The sequence below is a fragment of the Nycticebus coucang genome, chromosome 6, assembly GCF_027406575.1.
Source record: "Nycticebus coucang isolate mNycCou1 chromosome 6, mNycCou1.pri, whole genome shotgun sequence".
NCBI lineage: Eukaryota > Metazoa > Chordata > Mammalia > Primates > Lorisidae > Nycticebus > Nycticebus coucang.
Window position 1 is genome coordinate 29,700,632 of NC_069785.1, and position 11,045 is coordinate 29,711,676.

The 11,045-nt window shown below is 55.5% G+C and overlaps 1 protein-coding gene across 2 annotated transcripts; it reads right to left on the reverse strand.

The window, feature by feature from the left end:
- Positions 1–1,249: 1,249 nt before the first annotated feature.
- On the reverse strand, positions 1,250–11,045 carry NFATC4 (nuclear factor of activated T cells 4). Of its 2 annotated transcripts, none has more exons than XM_053594374.1 (10): positions 10,653–11,045; positions 8,512–9,595; positions 6,369–6,531; positions 5,586–5,785; positions 5,095–5,267; positions 4,507–4,647; positions 3,521–3,576; positions 3,136–3,262; positions 2,367–2,948; positions 1,250–1,651 (listed from the first exon to the last, which is right to left on the reverse strand). In XM_053594374.1, exons 1-10 carry the CDS (start codon positions 10,750–10,752, stop codon positions 1,584–1,586), a joined length of 2,694 nt encoding a protein of 897 aa, XP_053450349.1. In that variant the 5' UTR covers positions 10,753–11,045; the 3' UTR covers positions 1,250–1,583. The 2 variants fall into 2 exon arrangements, with proteins under 2 accessions (XP_053450349.1, XP_053450350.1); XM_053594375.1 differs by having other exon boundaries at positions 1,251–1,651; positions 2,688–2,948; positions 10,653–10,789.

Sequence of the window (11,045 nt, forward strand, 5' to 3'; positions counted from 1 at the left end):
CACTGGCTGGCACTTACTAGCTGCTCAATAGATGTCTAAGAGTGAATGAACAGCAGTGCCCTGCCAGAAAATGGAATGGTCCTCCCTGAGAGGCAGTGAGTCCCTATCACAACAGCTTTCATTCATACAGAGGCTAACTCACCTTGTCAGAGACCTTGGTGGGGGGTGTCTTTGAAAAGCAGCCAAGGCCCAGTGGGCCATCACTGAATGTCAGTTTAGTTTAAAGCAGTTTGTATTCAGGAAGATAAAAGAACTTCATTGCAAAGTAGCAACAGGCCAGGGATCACCCTGGTTCTCTTGTTCTCTAATCCGGAGTCAGCTTCGCTTACACCCACTCCTGCACTCCTGGGTGCTTGCCAGGACTGTCTGAACTCACTGGTCATAGAGGCCCCACCAGCTTTGGGCAAGACAAGTTGCCAAATTGTCTTTTAGGTGCAGCCCTGCAGCAAGACCCAGCCAACTCAAGCTGCATACTCAGTGCCCACTGTGTGCCAGGCTCCAGGTGAACAAAGTCTGACTTTGCCAGCCCACTGGCCTCACAGACCATCGGGTCAGGGACAAACCAGGTTTCCAGCCAGGGGCTGCCAGTGGTGATGGGCATACCAGCTTCTCAGAAGGCAGCATCAGTGTGTGTATTTGCAGGCCAGGCCAGGAACTCATACATGCCCTGAGCCCCAGGGCAGGTGGCATTCAGAGCCTACAAGAAGGCTGCTTGGCCATCTGCAGTCTACCTCTGCAGCACAGATCTTTCCAGAATGTCCTCACAGTCCCCAAAGGTGGGAGAATCCAGAGTATAGTGGACCCACACCACTTCCCCTCCCTCTCTACCCTCACTCCAGTGAGATGAGCTTTAGGGGCCTGGCCTCTTGGGTCAGGGAGTCTGGTGCAGCCTCAGGATACGAGCCCAGAAGTCCAGCATTCAGCCTGCTGTTGATTAGTTGTGTAACCTTGGGCAAGTTCTTTCCCCTCTCTGAATCTCAGATTCTTCCTCTGTAAATGAGGGAGAGCAACTAGAACAGTGTTTTCTCACCTTGGCAATGACTCAGAATCATCCAGGTGGTAGCAAGACAAAGGAACTTGAAAAAACAGATTCCCCAGCCCCTTGCCCTGAGATGCTCCTTGAGACATGAGACATGACCTTCCCAGCTACACCCCATCTCTTTCCAACCTTCTGCCTCTGTGGGCTAGAGCTGGAGTAAGCTGTTCCCCCAACCACCACCACCACACCAAAGAGCTCTGGAGCCTGAAGCACTGGTGAGTGAGCAGTTTATTATCCATCAACCTGCCGCAGCTTCCCAGCACTGCTGCAGACTGTACACAATCTAGACACATCTTCACTCCAGCCAGTTCTGGCACCCAGCCTCAGCTTCCACCCGCATCCCTGTCCTCCACACTCTCCCTCCCCGAGCCCTCCAAGGCAGCACCAGGCTCTAGGGCCACACCTCAGTGGGGGCAGGGAGGAAGACCCGGAGGCAGGCAGAAGCTAGGGAAAGAGGAACTGGAGTTAGCCCCAAGCTTCTGGAGCCACCACCCCAGGAAGGAGGGAAAGTGGACCGCTGGGGCTGAGGTTGCCAGGCGACGGTTCAGGCAGGAGGGTCTTCTCCAGGAGGTGCAGGGAAGCCACTCAGGTCTCGGCCAATGATCTCACTCACTGCAAAGGAGGGGCAGTTGAGAGATTGGGCTAGAGGTAGGTACCCGGACTCCCAATCCATTCCAGACAGGGCTTAGTCTAGGAGGTCTTTAGGCTCCTCTTCCACTGGCTTTGCTTCCACTGGGCCTCAGTTTCCCCAACAGGTCTTGATACTTGCTCCTAATCTTGCCCAGCTCCATCCACATGGGCTCCCAGGCCCCCAGCCCAGCCCTTTCCTTTTGGTTTGGGCAACTGGTATCAGCAGGGCTGAGGTGGGTATAGCCAGTGGAAGAAAGGAGAGGCAAATGGGAAGGCTCCTCGTCATCAGTCCTGACCACAGGCACCATGCTTAAGGGAAAGCTGAGGCATGGGGAAGAGTGCTTGACTGGGACCTCAGCAAGCCACTGCCTTTCTCTGCAGCTCAGTGCCTGGCTTTGCAAATTGAAGGAGCTAGATAGAGTGATCTTGGAAGCAGTTCTAGCTCTGAGATTTTGTGATTTAGAGCAGAGGGCAGAGGCAGGAGAAGGGCTGAGCCAGGGAGTCCATGCACCCTTCAGAATTAAGTTAACTGAATTCAGATGGTCACATGGCCAAGAACTTGCCTCCCAGAACCCTACAACTGGCCCTGAGAGACCAAGGATGCCCAATCTCTGGGAAGTCACATTCCACCCTCAACAAACATGCACAGCAGTCTCTTGCACACAGTCACACTCACCTCCCCCAGTCCCACACCCACCTTCCTCCAGCGTGATACCCTGGATAGGGACACTGTCTCGGAAGCCGCTGCTGTAGCCACCCCTGGATTTGTCCTGCTCCGGGGCCCCCTCCCCGGGGCCATAGCCTGGCCCTACCTCATTGTAGCCCTCAGCAGGTAGGGAATGTGCAGCACTCTGGGAAGGGAAGGGGCCTTCAAGTGGTGGGGATGCAGGAAGAGGAGGCCGAAAGGGGGCTGGAGGAGGGAATGACAGCCCCAGCGGAAAAGAGGAGCCCCGTCCTCCATATGGGTCACTGGGGAAGGGGCGGGGAAGAAAGGAGACTGGAGGTGGGCGGGCACAACCTGTGGTACCCCCAGTCTCAGGGAACATTCGCAGACCCGGTCTGTAGGATGGTGGGGGCCCCGTCTGGGGGTACAAAGGGGGCGTGCCATAGCTGAAGCCTTCTGACAGGTAAGGAGCTTCGTAAGCAGGGTCTTCATGGGGAAAGGAAGGGTAGGGGGGCCTGGGTGGTGAGAAGTCCATGTCAGTGCCAAAGGGGGGCCCTGATGCTGAAGGGAAGCCCCGGAGAGATGAGTCCGGTAGGGGCTCCTCCTTGCAGATCACTGGGAAAATGGAAGCAGGAGAGCGCGCTGGTGAGAGGTCTGGCAGTCTCCACATTGTACAACCCTCCAACCACCAGCTCCTCCTAAGTTCCACCCGTGCTTCAGCCTCTGAGAAGGGCGGCAGTGCCCGCTTCTGCCCCTACCTCAGCTCCCCATATCCCTACACCCCCACCATCCTAGAGCGCACCAGGCAGGAACTTGAAACTCTGGGTAGGACTGCGCTTCCTCCGCCCATTGGAGACATAAAAGTAGACCTGGACTGGCCGGGACACCCGCTTGTTGCTGTACTCAGGGACAGTCAGGGTCAGTGTCACCTGAGAAAGAGCAGAAAATGAGGCAGGCCCATCTTGGGAATCTAGGCTCAGCTCACCCTTTCCAAAGGCCCAAACTCAACCTCCTAACTTCTTCCATTTTAGGAGCAAAGTTCATTCCCCAGAGATGAAACTGCTTCCAGAGTGGCCAGACTTCCTCCTCCAGAAAATAGTGGCTCTGGAGTCCACTCCCCTGGGCAAGGGGACCCCATTGAGAATCCCCTAACTTCTCTACCCCTGCCACCCAGGTGACACTGGTACCTCGTTGCTCTGCAGTCGGTTCACGGTGGCCTCCTCCTCCCACTGCAGCTTTCCATCTGCATGGGGGTTGGGGGATAAATGAGGACAGGCAGCTCCAGCCCAGCTCCAGGGATCCTGCCCAAGCCCCCTGTCATTTCCCCTCCTGGAGAGCCAAAGCCAAATTCAGAAGGCCCCTAGAAGGTCTGCACACAAAGGGGCCCACTGCATGTTTACTTGATAGAATGGAGGAAGAAGGGTTTTAAACTGTTTCCAGGGTACAGGGAAGCAAACTGAGACCAAGGGAAATGGTAGGAGCAGCCCAGGAACCAGAGGGAGTTAGTGACAGAAGCAACTCTTGAACTCCCCCATCTAACTCCCAATATCACCTCCCATGATAATGCTGGGAGAAAAGATGAAAGGTAGGAAAAGGGTCCTAGTTGGATGGACAGCAATGAGACCCCCATGTCTCATGGCCCAGAATCTCTGATGATGCTCTCACATGGTCACAGGGCACTAAATTCAAATATAGGGGCTGGTGTTCTTGGTGAACAGGGTTTGGGGAGGGCAAAGGTCTCAGATTGATGGCTGCACCTGGAACCCTCAGTCTTCCCTTCCTCCACCCCTGCAGCTTCATCTTGGGGCACCTCACAGGCTGTCTGAATCACAGTTCTGCCTCCAGGCCCATAAGCAGAAGGAGCTCTAGAGGGAGCAATGAGGGTGTAAGTCACCTCATGTGCCATATCTACATGGGGGTAATTATCTCAAAGCAAACTCCTCTTGATAAACAGAATGTGTGTACCTTACATTTGTTTAGCATCCTCCTCATTTTAGATTGCTGTTATGCCCAACTCCCCACAGGAAGCAGACAGAACAATAGGAAAAATAGTCTGTCTCATTTTACAGAAAACTGAAGCTCAATTGGCCAGTTGAGTGATAGTGCCAGAGATCTTTCACCTGCCAGTTCCAAGTTTTTCCTGCCTTCCCTCTCCTCCCCAGTAGGTACTCACCAGGGCCCCGCTCAATGAACACCACCTTGGAGTCCGGCAGGAAATTGGAGCCAGTCAATACCAGTTCCTCCCCTCCTCTCACAGAGCAGGCACTAGGGCTATAGGCCTCCACCTGGGGCAGCTCCTGGGCTGAGCGCTGGGCTGCAGAGCAGTGCAAGGAAGAGACCCGGCTGGACTAGGCATGGAGTGGGCAGCCTCCTCTGTCCCACCCTCTTATAGGGTCCTGGGGAGCCCTCTTCAGTGGCAGACACACAAGTAAACCAATAGTATCCACAGGGTCACACGGACCTTGTAAGCAGCCACTCCTGGAGCAGGATAGGCCAGGGAGTTACCCAAACAAGTGCACAGAGCCATCCAAGGGGCAGGGAGGGTACTGGGTCACTCTGGTCCAACCCAGGGACAGAGACTTTGGCAGGAGCAAATTATGGTAGTAATTTGCTATGGTAGAAATAAGACCTGGGTCCTCCTTAGGGCTACCCGAGACATACAGGACACAGGACACTATGCAGAGGAAATGGGCAGACAGGCACACACACAGACAAAAGAGTCACAAGAGACAGAGAGATGGCCCAGGGCCTCTTTGCTCACAGCACTCGATGGGCACTGATGCTGTCTGCACTGAGACGACTTTCCCGCCTCCCTGGGGCACGTGTACCCGGAACACCAGCCGCACACGAGTATTTTTTCGCCCGATGTCTGTCTCACCCTTCCGAAGCTCAATGTCTGAATTCCGAAGCTTCAGGATCCCAGCACAGTCAATGCTGAAGGCAAAGGATGGATGGCAAGCCCTCCTAGCTGAAGCCAGAATGGTGACACATCCTAAAGAGGGAAACTCCCATCCTCTACTCAAAGGCCTGAATGACCTTCTAAGGACGTCTCGGGGGCTATTTTCTAATCCAGAGGCCTGTCCAAGGTGCTCCCAGCCCCCAAAACCCTCTTCAACATGGTGAGAAAGCATGAAGCCATCTCCCAAGGATGATGCTTAGCTCTTCTGGGAAAAGCAAGAAGTGGGGTGGCTTAGGCCCAGTGAAGAAGCCTGGTCTAAAACCTGAAGACTGAAAAGAAGTGTGGGGACCTACTTGGCCGCCATGTTATTCTCAGGCAGCAATGTCATCTCCAACACCTTGGTGCCACTGACGACAGCTTCATAGCTAGCTGTAGCCACCATCTTGCCTGTGATACGGTGCACCTGATAGAAGGCATGAGGCCTCAGGTTCCTTTCATCTGCAGTGCCAATGAACATCTGTAGGGTCAGCGGCTTCTCACTGTAGCCTAGGAGCTGGCAAGGAAGACAGAGGCCATCTAATTGAAATCCCCACAGTCTCATCCTTTATCCATCCCTGGATTTTCAGTCCACCAGCAGATGGGGATGGTGAAAGATAAAGGATATCCTGGAAGAAAATCCCTGGGGAACAGGGCACCCGTTGTGGCGAAAATGTGGCCTGGAGCTCACAGTGTTATTCTTGGAATAAAGCCCAAACTGGGCTGGGCAAAGTGGAAGAGTCTCCAAGAGAGACTGGCCCAACTCAATATAGAGAAAACCTAACTCCCAGTGACCTGTGGCCTCTGCCTAATCCTTCCCCCACATCTGGCAGGCCACCATTTTCCAGAGTAGAAATGAGGCTGATGTCCCATGGGATGAGTTGATTGGGGGTGGAAGGACAGAGAAATAGAAAGTATATCCGGGTCCCTGAAGGGCACCCCTCCTCCCTCTCCTCCAGCCACTCCTCCAGGCTCCGGCAGGATCAGAGCTGAAAGGGGTGTGGGAAAGGGCAGTGCCATGGTTCTGCACAGCTGGAGCCCATTGTAGGGATTTGGGATGGGAGAGGAGAAAGAATATCAGGCCTGCCCCCATTCCTTACCTTGACTACAGGGTGACCACCAGGGGCAGCTTTGACAGCTCCACGGCTGCCCTCTGTCTCATAGTGGGCCCGGTGGTGGGCTCTAGGCTGCACCTCAATCCTCAACTCCAGCTGCTCATACTGGCTGGGCAAAGGCCAGTCCAGTGGGGGCAGGGCAGAGGTCCTGGGTAGAAGAGAAGAGCACTGATCATCTGCAGCCTCAGATCCCAGTTAGGACCATGCTGGTTCTATGAGGAAGGAGGGGTGGGGGTCTAGGAGAAAGAGGAAAGACAGTAGAAATAAAGAAATCCAAAAACCCAGAAGGGGAGACATGGTCCCAGTTAGGACCATCCTGGTTCTATGAGGAAGGAGAGGTGGGGGTCTAGGAGAAAGAGGAAAGACGCGGCGCCTGTAGCTCAGTGAGTAGGGCGCCGGCCCCATATGCCGAGGGTGTCGGGTTCAAACCCAGCCCCGGCCAAACGGCAACAAAAAAATAGCCGGGCGTTGTGGCGGGCGCCTGTAGTCCCGGCTGCTCGGGAGGCTGAGGCAAGAGAATCGCGTAAGCCCAAGAGTTAGAGGTTGCTGTGAGCCGTGTGACGCCACGGCACTCTACCTGAGGGCGGTACAGTGAGACTCTGTCTCTACAAAAAAAAAAAAAAAAAAAAAAAAAGGAAAGACAGTAGAAATAAAGAAATCCAAAAGCCCAGAAGGGGAGACAGGGAACAGAACCCCTGCAGATGAGGGTATGGTAGATGGCAACAGGCCTCTTGCCAGCTCTGAGCACAAGCCTCTCCTAATCCCCAGACTTAGAAGGGAAGAGTAAAGAAATGACACTTCATAGGAGAAACAACCTTAGATCTGAACCCTTCTTTTACAAATAAAGAAACTGAGGCCATCAAACACTGACATAACCCAGGACTGAGCACATTCTGCTCCCAGAGCAGCTCCCTTTCCACTAATTGGGGCTTGAGAGGTAGAGTTCCAGGGAGCTAAGGGGTTTCGGGTGAGCACTTAACACTGAGCTGTGCTCCTAGATACCTTAGGTCAGTGGATCTCAACTAGAAACTGCCTCTCAGGTGGTATTTGGTAATGCATGGAACAGTTTTTATTGTCGTAACTCAGGTGGAGGGTCCTACTAGCATCCAACAGGTAGAAGCCAAGGATGCTGCTAAACCATCCCGCAATATCCAGCACAGTCCCAACCAATGATGAATTATCCTGCTTAAAATGTCAGTAGTGCTGAGGTTGAGAAAACCTTGCTCAATGGGAAACTCAAGGCAATGGGTATTAAGGTGTCTTTACCCTAGAAATTTTTCTGGTTGGAGCCAGCTCATTATGACATCTCAAGGTTCAGGATTATTAAATGGGCAGAGTTCTTTGAAGATGGAAGGTTTAGAAGAACTGAAAGTTTTAATATGAATTCTTTGACTTGTAAATTACTATTTTATCCAAATCAGCAGTATACTATATGTTTAAGCTACTAGGTGAGGCCCTAGAAATTAAGGGGGAGGGAAGAGGAACTTCATGCAACAGAGTATAGGGCTGGCACCAGCCTAATGGGTCAGAGCAGAAGGCTGAAATTCAACGTAAGTGTCACACCCAGCCACATGCCAGCAGAAAGCTGGGGGGTGGGGGACATCCTATAGGAACTGGGTGGGAGGACTTTTTTTCTGACTAGCCCACTGGGAGCTATTGCCCATTCATGAATCATTGATTCAGAGGGGTGTATTTTTTCTAATTCTCCTTAAAACCAGGTTGGTATGGACAGCACCTGTGGCTCAGTGGGTAGGGCACTGGCTCCATATACCAAGGGTGGCAGGTTCGAACCCGGCCCTGGCCAAACTGCAACAAAAAAATAGCTGGGCATTGTGGTGGGCACCTGTAGTCCCAGCTACTTGAGAGGCTAAGCCCAGGAGTTGGAGGTTGCTGTGAGCTGTGATGCCACAACACTCTACCAAGGACAATAAAGTGAGATGCTGTCTCTAAAATAAATAAATAAATAAATAAATAAATAAAATAAAACCAGGTTGGTAGCAGCTGCCATGCAGGTTGCAGATTTTGAAATGTGGAGGATGTGGAACCTTACTTCAAACCTATTCCTTGATCCTCCTGCTCCCCTAGTAGGATGGCTCGAGAAAGTAGTGGAACCAGGCGCAACCCTCACCTGAAGATGGGACTGTGTCCCCCAATCCGGGCCTTGGACCAAGCAAGTGGGGAAGGCACCACCAGGTAGTCCATGCCGGCCACCTCCTTCTGGGGACCTCCAGGAGGAGCCACAGACTCTTCTGCTCCTGAGGGCAGCTTCCCATTGCATGGGGCAGTCTCCTCAGATCGAGGCAGGGCCACTGCCTGCTCGCTGGAAGTCCGCCGTGTTTTCTGGGGGATGCTCTCAGCTGGTGGGGCCCCCACATAGTCAAAGGGCCCAGGAGAACCAGGGTCTCGGACCAAAGGCAATGGGGGTGGTGGAGGTGGCTCAGGCCCCTCTTCTCCCAGGCTGCCACGGCGGGATAGAGCTGGAGAGGCTGAAGATGGGGTGCCGGAGCTAGAGTAGCGCCGCTTGCCACAGGGAGAAGCAGGCCGGGGGGAGGCTGGTGTTGGCCCAGGAGCACTGAGGAGTAGCCAGCTATCCTCTGGCCCTCGGCCTCCAGGGCTTGGACCATATAGGCTCCAGGGATCCTCGGGTGTCCATGGTCTAGGGGAGGCCCGGGGTGAGGGCAGTGGGGAGCCCAGGCCAAAGCGAGAAGCTGCTTCATTTAACTCAGATTCTACCTCGTCACAGGCTGCGTACAGAGCTGCCTCATCAGAGGCATCAGAGAAGAAGCTCCATGAGGACAGGCTGCTGCTGCCAGGGCTGGGACTGAAGAAGGCACCCCTACTCTGGCCCCCTGTCTCTCGGTAGCCCCCAAAGCCTTCTGGTGTGGGATAATCTCTGGGAGAGCCATCCCCCCAGGCATCAGGGTTGTCCTCTAGAGCAGCAGGTGGGTCAGGCGTTGGAGAGATGGAGGTGATGCGGATGCTGGGACACTCAAGAACACGGCCACCCCCAGCACCCCCAGCTCCTCCTCCTGGCACCCCCAGCCTCACCGACCGGGCAGGCTGGCTCTCCCAGGTGCCAGGTGAGGGAGCCGGGCGTGGTGGTGGCGAGTGCATGCCAGGCCGAGGAGGTGGAGGTCGAGGAATACCAATAGGGGCAGGGGGTTCCCCCAGGATAAGCCTGCAGCATGGTGGGGCATCCTCTGAGTCCAGTTCTGTCAAAATGAGAGGGGGGCAGAGGGAGATGGGGAGAGAGAGAAGCGGGTGAGATGTGTAGGTTTCTTGAGTGGCCAGCTCCTGAGTCCTGCCATGCTCCCTGCCCCTCAGCAAGGAGAGGTCTCTGAAGGGAACTTTTGAGCCACAAGACAAAACAAATTGGGACCTCGAAAGATGGAGGAGATAGATGCAGTCATGTCAGGCCTTTCCCCCACTGGCTCCTGGATCCTAGGCCTAGGGTACCCGACTGATGCAGGTCTTAGGTGAAGAAGGTGAGTCGAAGGGGGCTAGAGCTGGGCCTGGAGGCGTGCTTAATGAGGCGGGCTGGGCTGGGGGCGACTCACACATGAACCCAATTAGCAGCGGTTCCCAAACCCCCAAACGGCGCTGGCAGGAGCCCCAGTTGCCATCGCAACTGTGGCCACGAAGGGGGTGCCAGGGCTGTGGTGACGAGGGGCGGTGGCTCCTTCTTCGCTCCCCCCAATTTGGGGGCGGGGGTGCAATCGAGAGGGCGATGCGTGCTGGGCCCAGCCAGGGAAGGGGGGGCGGCGGGCTGCGCGGATTCGTGCGAGCGGCGGCCGCCGCCCCCGGCTCGGTCCCCGCCATCTGCCTCTCATTGCGGCCAGACGAGGGAGGGGGAGGGGCTCCCTGGCTCAGCCCAAGAGCTCCCCCAGCTCCGGGCGTCCAGTTTGCTGGACCAGGGCTCGGTCGGCAAAATGCAAGCTCCAGAGTCAAACCTCCCCTTCCCCTGGCTGTGCCCTGTACTCCAGGGGCCGCCGTTCCAGCCCGCCCCCCGTTTCAGTGACAGTCTACCCAGCCAGGAGGCGGCGCGCAGCCAGCAGCACCCCCACCCCCACCCCAGTCACGACCTAAAAAGGAGAAAGTGGTGCCCAGGCCCCCAGCCTCACTTCCGCAGACCAGCTAGGTCCCCGACTCGTCTCAACCTCTGACTCCCTTATCCCCCACCCCAGGCTTGATACCCTAAATTCACCAGACTCAGGATCCCCAGGCACTTCTCTCCCTGACCCCAAGACCCCTTCCCAGACCCGCACTAACCTTCCCCCGACCCCCCCGCGCCCAGCGGGGGGGCTTCCTTTTCCTCCCCGAACACCAGCTTAAATTCCAGCTCCTCATCCTCGCAGCTTGCTGCCCCCATGGATCCGGCCAGAGCCCCCAGGTCCCGGCCTGCGTGGGAGGGGGGAGCTCTGGAGGCTGCAGTATCTTCACCCGGGTGGCTCCCTCCCTCCCTTTCTCTGAGATGCCCCCTCCTCCGCCGCTGCCGCCTCCCTCCGGACGCCCCCTAGTTATTATAGAAACTTTTCCAAACTTTTTTCTCCCAAACTTCTTCAAAGCGGGGCCCCCCCAAGCCTGTCGCTGATTGGCTGCCCAGGATGCTCCAGCCCCTCCTCCAGGGATGAGATGGGAAAACCACGCGCCCCTCGTCCTCCC